Source organism: Crocodylus porosus, unplaced genomic scaffold (genome assembly GCF_001723895.1).
Source record: "Crocodylus porosus isolate Cpor-Errol unplaced genomic scaffold, CroPor_comp1, whole genome shotgun sequence".
In the NCBI taxonomy this organism is placed as follows: Eukaryota; Metazoa; Chordata; order Crocodylia; family Crocodylidae; genus Crocodylus; species Crocodylus porosus.
This window is the reverse complement of record NW_017728942.1, coordinates 9,880,348-9,893,066: the sequence shown is the minus strand read 5'-3', so window position 1 is coordinate 9,893,066 and position 12,719 is coordinate 9,880,348. Positions and strand designations below refer to the sequence as shown.

Sequence of the window (12,719 nt, the reverse complement as noted above, 5' to 3'; positions counted from 1 at the left end):
CCTCTGGGCTCGGGCCTGCACATAGGATGCCTGCCAAAGGATTTGGAAGCAAGTGAAGCCCCGGGTGAAGGTGGAGGGGCACATATGGTTCTTGATTGACCCATGGATCTGGAATTGATTTGGCTGATTTGACTTGGGACACAAAAAAAATTCTAAAAAAGGACACCCCCCCACAAAAAAAACTCAGTGGGGTATTGCATCAGGAGCTCGGGTGTCTGATAAGTCTGATAAGTCTCACTCAGGCAGCAGCATCCCCTTAGATATCAGGAACTGAAGGGCTGCGCCGAGTGCTGACTTCTGGCGACCGTCATGCCCCCCCAATGGTCTTCTGGGCACAGATGAGGGAACTGGGCTCCCTCTTGTGTCGGCACGTGGTTAATGCCGTTGGCTTTTTACAGAGATGCCCCAAAACTGACTGGTCCTCCGGTCTAGGCGACGCCTGCAAGCAGGACACTATCACCCGCAGGAGGTTCAGAGTTCACGGTGTGCCCCAGTATCCCTGGCATGAAGCCCCTACAGAGACCCCAGCCCTGGGTCTGTGCCTCGGGGAAGGAGAAGTGGCACAAGCTGCTCTCAAGGTGCAGCAGCCCCAGAGCCCCAACTACACGGGTGCATGCATGCACCCCTTCTTGGCCGCCTGTATTTGGGTGGCTCGAGCCAGGTTGAGGCAAGAAAACGTTGACCACGCCGCGTACCCTACAGGACATAAAGAACGACATGACAAATAAGTGGGGGTGGAGAGGAAGCGAAGGCCAGTTGCTGCTCCTGAGCTGCTACCTGGAGCCTTGCACTGGGCTTGGGAGGACCTGTGATTTCAGGGACAGCCCACGAAGCGAAGGCATGATGTGCTGCCAAAGCACAGGATCTCTGCATCCCCTTCTCCCCTTTGAATTGGTCTGTGGCTCCACGCAGGGTCTCAGAGATTTTAGCATGAAGCCTCTGCTCCCAGAGCCATGAGATGGACTTACGCCTCAATCGCATTCACTTCCCACAGGCTGTGCACCCACCTTTCCAAAAGGTTTTAAACTAAGCTTTTTCTGATGGCGATTTATAATACAGGCCCAGATCCCTTTTCACTTCTTTTCCTGGAAAGCTTAACATACCTGGAGAACTACCAAGGTTTTGACTTGAGAGGGACCCTCACGCCAGCATCATCAGAGTAATGGGAAGCAGGCAGGAGGTGTTGAGAGGCCGCTGTTCGACTCCATCCCCCAAGCAAAAGTAAACTCAACAAAACCACAACTGGATTTCCACGCTGACCTGCCAACGATGAGTCCGGAATGGCTGGCGTGCGGCAAGGTAATTAACAGCGTGGTTTTGGGGAAAGGAAAGTTCAAACCCCCCCCACCAAGGATATGATTCAAAATTGCTTGTTGTCAGTACTCAGGTCCATGCCAGTGGACCTCCCAGGACCACATGGGTGTGAAATCAGAGCCGGGGGCTACACTGGGCATCTTTGAGATGCAATCAGAACCTCCTTGGAGTGCAGAGGGGCTGATTTGACTCATAAAGGACATGGTAAGTGGAGAAATCTTGAGGGTCCCAACCCATTAATATTGATTTGAGTTGGAGGTTAAAAAAAAAAAAATCCAAGGACCTCCAAGTGAAATGCACTTGAAGAGGGGAATTCCATAAAGTTTCATCTCCTAATTATGTGAATCCATGATCTGAGCCAGCGTTGGAGCTGTCATCCCCCAAATATGGACTCAGAGCAGACCAGGATATTCAAAGCTGTGGCCCTCAAAGCCAGCACATGGCCCCAGACTCCTTGGTATGAAGCCCCAGACAGGGATCCTGGCCCAGGGTTGTGCCCAGGTGAAGGAAAAGTGCCACATGCACCATGCTGCATCAAGATAGATCAAGGTGCACCAGCCTCAGAGCCCCATCCTCAATGTAGATAGACAAGGGTATGCATGCATGCATGCCAGAGCCCTTCTCGGACCCCTGTATTTGGGTGGCACAAGCCAGGTTGGGGGAAGACTATGGTGATGCTTGTAGACCACACCATGTACTCTGCAGGACATAAAAGACGACATGACAAATAAGTGGGGGGTGAAAAAGTTAAGACCAGTTGCCGCAGCTCCTGAGCTGTGATGGGCACAACTTTGTGCTCGACCCAAGCATGCCCAAGTCACGAGAGGAGCCTGCAAATCTCTGTTTCCATCCCAATTTTCTTTCAAGACCATGCACAGACACTAGTTCACTCCCAGATGGGACAGAGTCTGAACATGGGCAGAGGTGCAAACCTGAGACTGCAACATGAGACTGGATGGTGGTTGCATGGCTGATGGCCTTACAGTGAGGGCATGGCTGGGCTCTGCTGATCACAAGTGAGGATTTAGGTCTTTTAATTTCCTCATTCACTACTGAATGCTCCCCTGATAATGGATGGAGGCACTGGAAACCCAGCTCTTGTGGGAAAAATAACCAGGAGGCTTCCCTCCCCTCCAGATCTGGGCTCCCTACATAACATCCAGACGGATCGGCATTATGAAAGGCCTCAATATCGCAGTGAAGGGGCAGGGTCCCCATGACCCAACAGGCAAAGGGAACCAAGGGTTTAGTTTGCAGCTTTCAAGGGTTGTGGAGTGGGGCATTGTGAAGTCACATTTAGCCCACATCTCAGCTGCCTGTTTTCTGCGCTGGGTTGCAGGCCCTCTGCATACAGCGCCCACGCAGCTTCCTATTCGAAAAGGAGCCCGTCATTGCAGCCGCCCTTCACATTTCCCTTTGTGCTGGCACCTAGTGGAAGTGAGCGAGAACTCACTTTTGGTTAGATCAGGGGCTAAATCAGTGATTTAAAACCCTTTTTTCACACTGGAAGCATCCCTCCCTTGACGCAAGGCCCCCCTTGGAAGATGCCAGCTCTTAGCTCTCACTCCTTTCTTGACCATGGGAAAATAATCGAGCGAGTCTTCTGCTGCAAAGAAAGACCAAGCAGGTCTGAAAGTAAGTGCGTTCCTATTTAAAATGCTGGGTTTGTCTTGTGAATCGTGTTTGCACACCTGGCAGAGCTAATAGTGCATTGGCAACCTTGACAGGATCTCAAGGCACCCCAGGGTGCAGCAGCATCTTGCCTGAGAATCACTGCGCTAGATGGACATACGGCAACAGCACAAGTCCAGCTGCGGTGCACATCTGGGAGTCCAAGGCCCAGGTGTCCTGCTACTCCTTGCTGCTCCCACCTCAAATGCTTCACTGACTCTCCCTCGGCTCTTGTTTCTAGAGTTAGGGCCAGCACTCATATTTTTTCTGGCCTCACCTGGATCCCAGTGCCCCCTACCACTGAAAGGGTCTCCTCTTTCCAGTGCTGAGCTCAGGAGCTGCCAGGTTGGCCGTGCTCCTACATAAGCAGGGTGGCCCTGGGATTCAGCTGGATCTGAGACCTCAGAGACAGATCAAGAGATCACATGCAGATGGCAGAAACTGGGTTTTTTGTGTGAGCAGGAGCTATGTCCAGTAATGGAGGGGCCTGTGGATGGAGGCAGGGGACAGCACAGGGCACTTCTCCGGCTACAAGGCTGAAAGTTTCCAAAATGACCAGCTTGTCTCATCCCCAACTCCACCAGCGCTATCGGTGTGAGGTAGCCAAGCGAGCACCCCAATACAGGCAGGGGACCTGATGCCATTAATGCATCTCATCCCTGCATCCCAGTGGCCTGGCCTTGAGACAGGCTGAGCTGACTCACACCAGGATCTCGTGGGCAGCTTCCCAAGGCTCTGGGCCCGGGTGCACACGTGCTCGGAGGGCTCTTCGGCTCCGTGCATGGAGATGCACTCTGCTGCTGGACCAGCACTCCCCCGGGAAACCTGGCTCGCTACCTTTTCACAAAACCAAGGATCAAATCAAGCCATCTCCCAGCTCCAAGTCTTTCCAGCCGGAGGAAACTTTGGTTCTAGGCCAGGATCTGAACCTCAGGCCCATCTGTAGTCCTTCTGGGTATGCCCACACTGACTGCGGTGGTGCATGGCATCCAGCTGGCATTGCTTGGCCCCCGGGAGCTGGAACAAACAGCTCTGCCATGAGGCATCAGTGCTTTTTGCTTCTACTGCTCACTGCAAGCCCAGGCTGGTTGGCTTCCAGGCTGGGGGCTAGTGGGACCTCTCTGCCCTCAGCTCCTTCCCTGCTGTGGGCTGTGCTGCTTGCAAAGACGAAGCTGTGTAGCTCTTGGGTAGAGGGAAGCGTGCTGTTTGCAGCCTGGAGCTGCTCTGCTCCCCCAGTGACTCAGACATGTCCCCTGGGGCGAGTCTTCTGACATCCCCAGGGATGCAGCGAACCCAGGGGTTTGCTTAGCAATTCCCATCGGATCACTTTGTTTTTCTGCAGGACACAAAGGCCCGTGCAATGATGCAGTGGTGGCTAGCTCAACAGATCCGAGGGGGCTGACACACAACTTCCAGGGGGACGTGGTGGGTGGTCAGTCCTGTGGTTTTCCTTCAGACAAGGAAGCCATCCTGGAGGAGCTGGATTATCTACTGCAAGCTTCTGCTGTGGGGGAGAGAAAGCGGTACCGGGGTAAGGGCAGGGCAGTGGCTTCCCTAGATAACACCTCCCTTTCTGCTCCTCTTTTTCTGACAACCCCCCGTAGATGGAGAAAGTGGGAGCAGCATCGCCACAGCACCGGCGATGATGTTTCTGCCTTTTGCTGGGGGTCGAGGACTGATCCTAAGAAGGCAGCAATTCAAACAGACGCACTCCAGGCTTACACAGCATCTCATTCTTCCTGAGAAGCCAACAGGACCTGACCTGAGGGCAGCCAGCTCAAGCCATTAACCTTGGGCTCCCCCAGATAACCTTTTAGCTCCAGGGGCCCAACTGGTCCACAGGGCTCCCGTGCCCTCTAATTTATCCTGAGCTACTTGGCGCTCTCAAGCCATGGAGCCTGCTCAGCACAGATGCACGTGGGAGGAGGTGAAAAACACCCGCCACCCCCACGTCTGCACCAACCCCCAGCTCCAGGGCTTCTCCTGGCACCAGAAAGGCTCCTTCTCTGAGTACTGCAGTAGCCCAGAGGCGAGGATTGCTGCTCACGGAGGACCGCAGAGCCAAGCAGCTCCCAAATGCGTAGAGACAGGAGGACAGCGGCTCAGACACAGGGGCAGAGGCTGCCTGGCTGGTGCCGTGAGCCCGCTTGCAGCTACCCTGGTGTCATATGCTCCTGGCAGGCAGGGCTGGAGGGAGCTCGGCAGGACAGGGCTGCCGGTCCCCTTAGGATCCCGAGGCGGCGCGGCGCCGAGCACAGCAACCAGCAAGGAACCCCGTCCACGTCAGCTTTGCTAGGCGGCGACAGGGATGGACAGACGTGGGGCGCGGAGGGATCAGGACAGGCCAACACGTGCACGCTTCAAATGCAATCAGTGGCTCCGGTTCTCTGGAGACCGGATTCATGGTGCAAGCTGCGTTTGTAATGGTTTGACTGTCGAAGTGTGCTTTGATCTGCCAAGTGAACCACAGGGGATGCTTTGGCAGTGTTGGAGGTAGAGTTATAGCTATCTATCTAGATCGAGAGAGAGATGTGTCTCACACAGCAACACAGCACGGTATCTCTCTCTCGATATATAGAGCTATCTATCTATAGACAGCTCTATATATCTCTGTATCTAGCTGTAGATATATCTGTATATAATATGTAAAAAATATATATAATATATATTTCCATCTCCAGCTTCCCGTGTGCAAAAATTAAGGTCATTTCCTACTCACGGGGACTTTTTACCATCTTGAATTTTCCCTGAGCCGGATGAAGCGTGTTTGAGCCCAAAAGCCTGCAGACAAAGACCGTAGTTTGCAATTTCCTAGTTGGTCTAATAAAAGGCATCATCTCTGAACCAAGAGTCCTAGAGTTTTGCATTTCGTATATATTTAATTATATAGAGAGAAATAAATATTTTTGCGAAATAAAAAAATACACATAGAGACTGGGTACACCCTGACGGGATCATCTGGGGTCCTGGCTGCTGTGAACCTTTTGCGCCGGCCGTCAGTAAACCAGCCCGATCCTTGCTGCGGGGCACTGGGCAGCATCTCTGCCTGGCGGGAGCTCTCCCAGTGCTCTGCCTTATGTTGAAACCTGCTGCCCTGGGCGCTCAGTGCTGGCAGCTCTTGACATTATGCCAGGCAAAGCAGTGTGCCCCATCCCCCCAACCTGGCTGCCCGTGGTTAATAATTTAGACGAAGTTCCAGGATCTGATTGGCCAACTCAGCAGGCACTCCTGGCTTCTCTAAAAAATTGATAAGGTGTTTGAAAGGCTGCAAGTAGTCTGCAAATGCTGAGTCGGGCAAATCTGATCTGCCTCTTGCCCTTCCACAGCAGGTTAAAGCAGCAGCAGTGAAATCCCCAGCAGGCCCCGCTTCCCTCACGGCTCCGCTTGTGCTCAGGGTGGCTGGGGGTGTCGTGGGGAGCTCCTTCTCTTTGTCATGGCTCGTGGTTTGATGCACTCAGAGATGGCCCTGCCTTCGAAGCAGGAGGGATCGACGGTGTGCAAGACGGGGTCATGGTCCCAGCAATGCCCCCAGTCTCGCCAGCGGAGGGGAGTCAGGGAAGGAGGGAGGGGGTGGGCTGGATCTGGACCAGGGAGGAGGGAGGGATGGGGGGACACGGGCTGAGCAGAGAGCACCGAATGCAGCATCGCATGGACTCCCACGCCACACTGCAGAGCTTGTTTTGGAGGTCATTCCCGATGCCCGCTAACCAAAGCGATCCCTTCCTCTGCTCCCAGCCCTTCAGCCGCTCTCCTGCACGGCCTGGAGCCTCCGAGCCAGCTGCAAGGAGGAAAGCTGAATGGAGAAACCCATCCTCTTCGGGCCCAGGCCCGTTCCCATGGAAATCAAGTTGCTACTCACTTCCCGGGGAAGGCACTCGGGCTGTTAGAACAAGCAGTGCCTTCTTCTGGCATCCTTGCACATCTTGCCTCCCCGGGAACGGGGCTTTGCACAGAAATGTGCATCCCCGCTCTAGGGGCCAGCCCGGGCAGAGGCACCTCCGATGCACTTCTGCCCGCTCAGTGCTGCCTCCGTCTTGGGGATGTCGCGTGAGACAGCCAGTGGCACCTCGTAAAGCGTTTATATCCCGGCTGGGAGCTTTCCATAGGGGCCAGTTATGCATCGCCCTAAGTCTTTGGCTGCAACGAGGCAGTCTGCTGAGCAGTAATCAGAAAAATATTCAAGCATCTCTCCCGTAGTATAAAAATACACCCAGCTCTAATTGTTTCCCCCCACCTTGGCCTTCTGTTGCAGGAACACAGCCCAGACTGTCTTTCCTTTCAGCCTTTATGGCTGGTTTGCCTCTGAATTTGCTAAGGAAAGCTGCTTTCTGTAACAACCTCCACACGCAATGCTTGTCTACCCAGTGAGCCCTCTGGACTGAGGAGGGCCCCTAGACAGGGCAAGACTTTCTCCTGCATCGTGGCTGAGACATGCAGACAGGTGACACGACTCACAAAACAGCAAACACGCCGCGTTTCTCACAGAAGCTACTTTTGGACCTCAGCCTCACTGATGCACGGGCTGATCGTCACACCCATGTCCCAAGGCGTGCCGGGATCATTGCCAACACACAATAGCAGACCACAAGTAATAACAGCCTGGAAGGAAGATTCAAAGTGCCAGTGGGGCTGACAAGAGCCAGCGCCAGGGATGCCCGGTGGACTTCTGTGATGGGCTTCAGCCGAGCGATCGCGGTGAAGAGCAGGGGGATCTTGCTGGCTGTAAGAGGCAATTCTGATAAATGGCATTGCAGCAGTATTGACAAGCATCGTAGCTCTTGCTCCACGAGAGGGGTCCCATTGTAATGCAAAGCATATACAGCGCTGTACCAATGTCGATCTGTGTTGGAAGAGCTGCTGTTTCGCAGGGATGAGCTGACGCACGCTGGGACCGCCTTCTGTTTGTAAATGCAGTGGGTGACAACCCGGACGCGAGCCGTGACTTGCTTTATACACAGAGAGGAGCTTGTAGAAGCCAGCTTCACCTTTCACACCCAGCGTCTGCAAACAAAAGCACTTGTTTCCGACGCTCGCATCCTTCAGATGTCTAATTACCAACTGCGCCGGTGGCACTAAAGGACAAACTGCTCCTGTAGTTATTTGTGTGGGAAAAGTTATCAAAGCAAAGGCAGACCTGGCGTTAAAGTGGAGCTGGAAATCAGAAACATCCTGCAACAAAACTCAACTCTGCGAACGCGGTTTCAACCCCGTTCCCTGAGACCCTGACCCCAGCATCCAATCCCACAAAGGACAAAGTCAGGACATTTAGAAAGTGCCTAGTGCCTTGCATATCCATTCATCCTTTCCTGCAGGAGCCCCAGAGTAATAAAAGGAAAAAAACCCTATCATAACATCCCACTTTTTCATCCCCACTTGACTAGACAGAGTGTTTCCTGAATGTCCAGACAGAGCTAAGACAGAAATAGGCCTGCAGGGAAAACCCCACGATGCAAATAAAATACAAATTAGCATTATATTTCAGGTAATCCCTTCAAAAGTCAGACTCCCCACGTGATGGGGATGACTCATTGGAGAGGAGGCATTCAAGGAATCCAATAACAGCTCCAGCTCACCGGGAATTGCCCAAAGTGGCCATTTTTCAATGAGAAAAAAAAAAAAAAGAAGAAAATGACAGCTCATCGAAATGGCGATGGCAAGGAAAGGGTAGTTCTGATGAACCGCTGGTCCAAAACCATCAGAGACTTCACTTTTCAAGTTTAATTTTCAGTTCAAAACTGCTTTTCGCTTTGAAGTTGTAGGTAATTCAGACTCAAGGGAGTGGAGCCATAAAAGGGTCAAAATTAAAACCAACTGTTTCAATTGAACCAATCCAAGGCTGGATAGATGGATAATGTAACATAGAGAGAGACCTCTCTCTCTCACTTCACTCACACACACACGTGTATGTCTCACTTTACACACAGACACATACGTGTGTGTGTGTGTAAAGTGAGAGAGAGGTCTCTCTCTATATTGCATTATCCATCCATCCATATGTAGATATATAGATATCACATTATTTGTTCCCAACAAGTGGAACGTGCCTTTTCCTCCTGCTTTGGAACAAGAAAAGTGTTGGATTGTCAGAGGAAGTCCTGGGGGACAGGCGCCCCGCTCCCCATCCACTTGATTAACAATCCTCTTCGAAAGACCTCCCGAGGGAGATGAATTATGTGCACCGTTGCTCTGACTCTCTGTTGCAGTCAGTGGACTCCGTTTTTATTCACTCAGGGGTCAGCCTTTCTCCCCACAAAAAGGTTCCCCCTCCAGAAGCCTCCACCCCACCCCAGCTGGCCGTCTCACCACGCCACCAACCTCTCCATCTCTGCTCTTTCCCTGTATTTTGCTTGCAACAGGCTTTCTCATCACCCAGGGCAGGACCCTTCAAAACCACAGCCAGCTGCAGTAACAGAGCCCCCACCCCCAGGACATTGCTCCTGTCCCTTTGTCCAGGGGTGCCAATGCAATGTGAATCGAAGCGGGTGAATCAGGCCACTTGGCCCCACTTAATACATTTGCCTACCTAGAAGGCCCATCTCCCAGGTCACCCAGCAAGCCTCCATTCCTTAGACAAGCCTTTCTATAAAAAAACCCAAAAAACACTTAAACCTTCAGCCACATTTTACTGCTGTCCCTCCTAAGTACCTTTTTACATCAGTGCAATGAGTCACAGGCAATGCAGTTAAACCCAGCTTTCTAAAAGGGCCACCCCATCCTGCACCCTTGCTACAGGGAACTTTCTTGCTTGTTGCCTGACAGAATTAAAAGAAGAAACCCATGCCCAATTACCCCAGGATGGAGAGGGTAGCAGAGCAGATGGGTATTTATATACGGGCAACGCCTTGTGTTCATTCAGCTAGCAGCTTGGCATCTAGTCCTGCTCTCCTACAGGTATCAGGGTAGAGGGGTTTGAGTCTGCCAAGACTCAAACTTCAAGAGCCCTGGTAGGGGGATACGAAGCCCAAGCAATCTAAGATGAGATTTGCCATGGCAATGCTCTCCTATGGTTTGCACGTTGCACTGGATGAAGTGGCAGAACAGATCTATAGAGGGATCGTTATAGAGATGCAATTAGCTTACAAGCTGCTCCATCCAGAAGAGGCTGAGGTTCCTCCTAGCAGACAACTGAATGGTTTATACTTGTAGAAAAACAAGAAGGTCAGTAGACACAGTGCAAGTGTCGTCAGGGCATGAAGAGTGACTAAGGGAGCTAAATTTATAGAGTCTGGGAAAAGGAGGACTCAGGGCTGACATGGCCACAGGCTAAAAATACCTCCGAGGTAACGCTGTAAATGAAGGAAGGGAAGTACTCATGGTCTCCAAGGAAGGCAAGACAAGGTGCAAGTGCCAGGGGTGGGTTAATGAAGAAAAAGGCACAGTTAGAGATGAGGAAAGTGCCCTTCAGTGTGGGCAGCTGGGAGCCGAACAAGCGAGGGGACAAGCACGCCAGGTGCTTGAGAGACCAGGAGATGGGCTGAACTGAAATAAGGGAGGGGAAGGGAAGAGGAGAGATGGAGACTGGGTACATCGACGGGCAGGGAGGTCCCTCCTGATCCTACCAGTTGCCTACCTGACATAGTGCACATAAGTTATTTAGATGCATTACACACGCTGCCATGAGCACGCAGCACCCGGGTGTAAAACAACCACTGCCAAGCCTGCATGCAATATTAACAAGTGAATAAAAGGAGCCTAGCATCTTTGCAGCAGCGGTTCTATTGTATGGGCCTCATTGTCATAGGTGCTAGCACAGGTCATGTTGAAGGTGTGAGAGAAATGCTCAGTGCATTTCCCTGAGCAGGAGGGTTGGGGTCCAAAGCAGTCCCTGAAGTGAGCTACTGCAGTCCCCGAGTTCGGGGCAGCAACTAGGATGATAGGAAGACACCTCAACTCTGACATGACCCCTGACCAGGCCCCTGGTGTGAAGAGGCTTTGGCCCTTAGAGGCAAATTCACCTCTGAGTTGATGCAAGCAGGTGCAATCCCTATGGCCTCCCTGCAGGGCAGGCTCTGAGGCCTGAAATACCCCGCTAGACGCTGCCCACGTCCCCAAGCCCCCCTGCCCGTTTCCGTGTCTCGCACAACCGTGTTCCCAGGCAAGGGCTCGCCTCCGACAGACCCACGTGAACACCGAGAGGAGCTCGCTCACGATCCGGCGGTGGGAGAATGACATGGACTTATTGCAAAGCACTGGCAAGCAGCAGAAACGCCGGGGGGAGGGAAGAACATGACTTCCCTGATCATCTCTTTTACGTGTCACTGCTAAAAATAGCTGGCGTGACACGTTGCAGCGGAAGCATCGTGATGATTTATTTATCACTGCCATCTTCCCAGGCAGCGAGCTCTCCCGCGTCCCTTTGACAGGCCCAGGCTATGCTGCTGTTGTGCCAGGGCCCCGTGCATCCCCGCATCCGAGTCCCCGGGGCTGGGAATTCAGCCTATCTGTAAGAAAACAGGGTCCCAGATCCTAACGGTGCACAGTCTCTGTTTGAGGTTAAAGACTCATTCAAGAGACAGCACACGGGGAAAAGGCCCAGCATCTGTGAGCCAGCTACACTGCGCTCCCCTTCTGCCCCTCTTCTTTTTGGCCTGGCAGCATATTGGTTGTGGTTGAGGCTATCCATCAAGAAAGGGCTTGAGGCATTTGCTTTTCCTCTGGTTGGAGGTCTGTTGTTAGGATTTGGCATCTTTCCCTCCACCGTGGCCCCTGCACGTCCATCGTTTTAGGGATCACACTCACTTGGTGCACACTCGCCGCCCTAGAGAAGGAAGCCCTTGCATTGACAGCCCTTCTGCCTGGCTAAGGGTTTCCACAAGGCATAAGGCAAAGGATGAACCTTTGGGAAACACAAGAATGTGGGTTTTTGGATGCATCAGATAGCGTCACTGCCCCTTTTCTCCATCAGCGCCTGCCTGACATACACATTTCTATATAATCCCTTCCCCAGCCCAATAAACAGCATGCAGCGCTTCACTCTGAGTCTCACCAATTTCTGTCCATCGCTGAGGGCCCATTTCCTTCCTGCTCAATTAACAGGAATAAGCAGGCTCCCTTGCAATTTACAGTGATGTGCCGACATCTTAATTCTTGCCTTTCCCTCATGCGAAAGATTTTGCACAGTTGCATCCATGTCTCTCCAGTCCACCTGATGCAGGACCAGGGTTCGTGCCCCGTTTGGGATCAGAGGTCCTATACTGCCACCGAATCAGGCACCGTTCCTACTTTCCTACCATTTGCATGATCCCTCTGCGTCGATCTGTTCTCCCACGTCATACAGTGCAGTTATAGAGATTAAATTAGTTTACAAGCTGCTCCATCCAGAAGAGGCAAAAGCTTCTCCTAGCAGGCAACTGGATGGTTCATACCCGTGATTTCTTCCCTGCCCTATACCAGCACACCACGTGCCTAAATATCCCCTATATCGCCTATACCTCCACCCAAAACAGCGCCTACAGTAACATTGATGGAAGTAACATGCTGTGACTGATGCAATGCACTCAAAGCAACAGAAACCTGGTTTGTTCATCTCCTCTGCAGACTGCTTCCCTATGGACAAGTCCTTTTGTGCTGTTGCTTGGCATAAGAAGGCATCTGCTTAAGCTGTAGAGCATTTTCCTTTCTGGACTCAGGGGTGTCATAACAGCTCATTCCAAGATGATTTCCTTTGTATGAACAGCACTTTAATTCAGGGTTTCCCATCTCCAAAACAGAAATAATTGGCTATTTGTTATAGG

The 12,719-nt window shown here is 52.2% G+C and overlaps 1 protein-coding gene across 1 annotated transcript in view; it reads left to right on the top strand.

Moving 5' to 3' along the window:
* The first annotated feature begins 1,280 nt into the window (after positions 1-1,280).
* Positions 1,281-12,719, top strand: part of KCNQ2 (potassium voltage-gated channel subfamily Q member 2) — a 116,162-nt gene continuing 104,723 nt past the window's right edge. Inside the window, exons 1-2 of the mRNA XM_019548096.1 lie at positions 1,281-1,299; positions 4,442-4,508. Coding sequence (XP_019403641.1) covers positions 1,281-1,299; positions 4,442-4,508 — 86 coding nt within the window. The remainder of the gene's footprint in view (positions 1,300-4,441; positions 4,509-12,719) is intronic.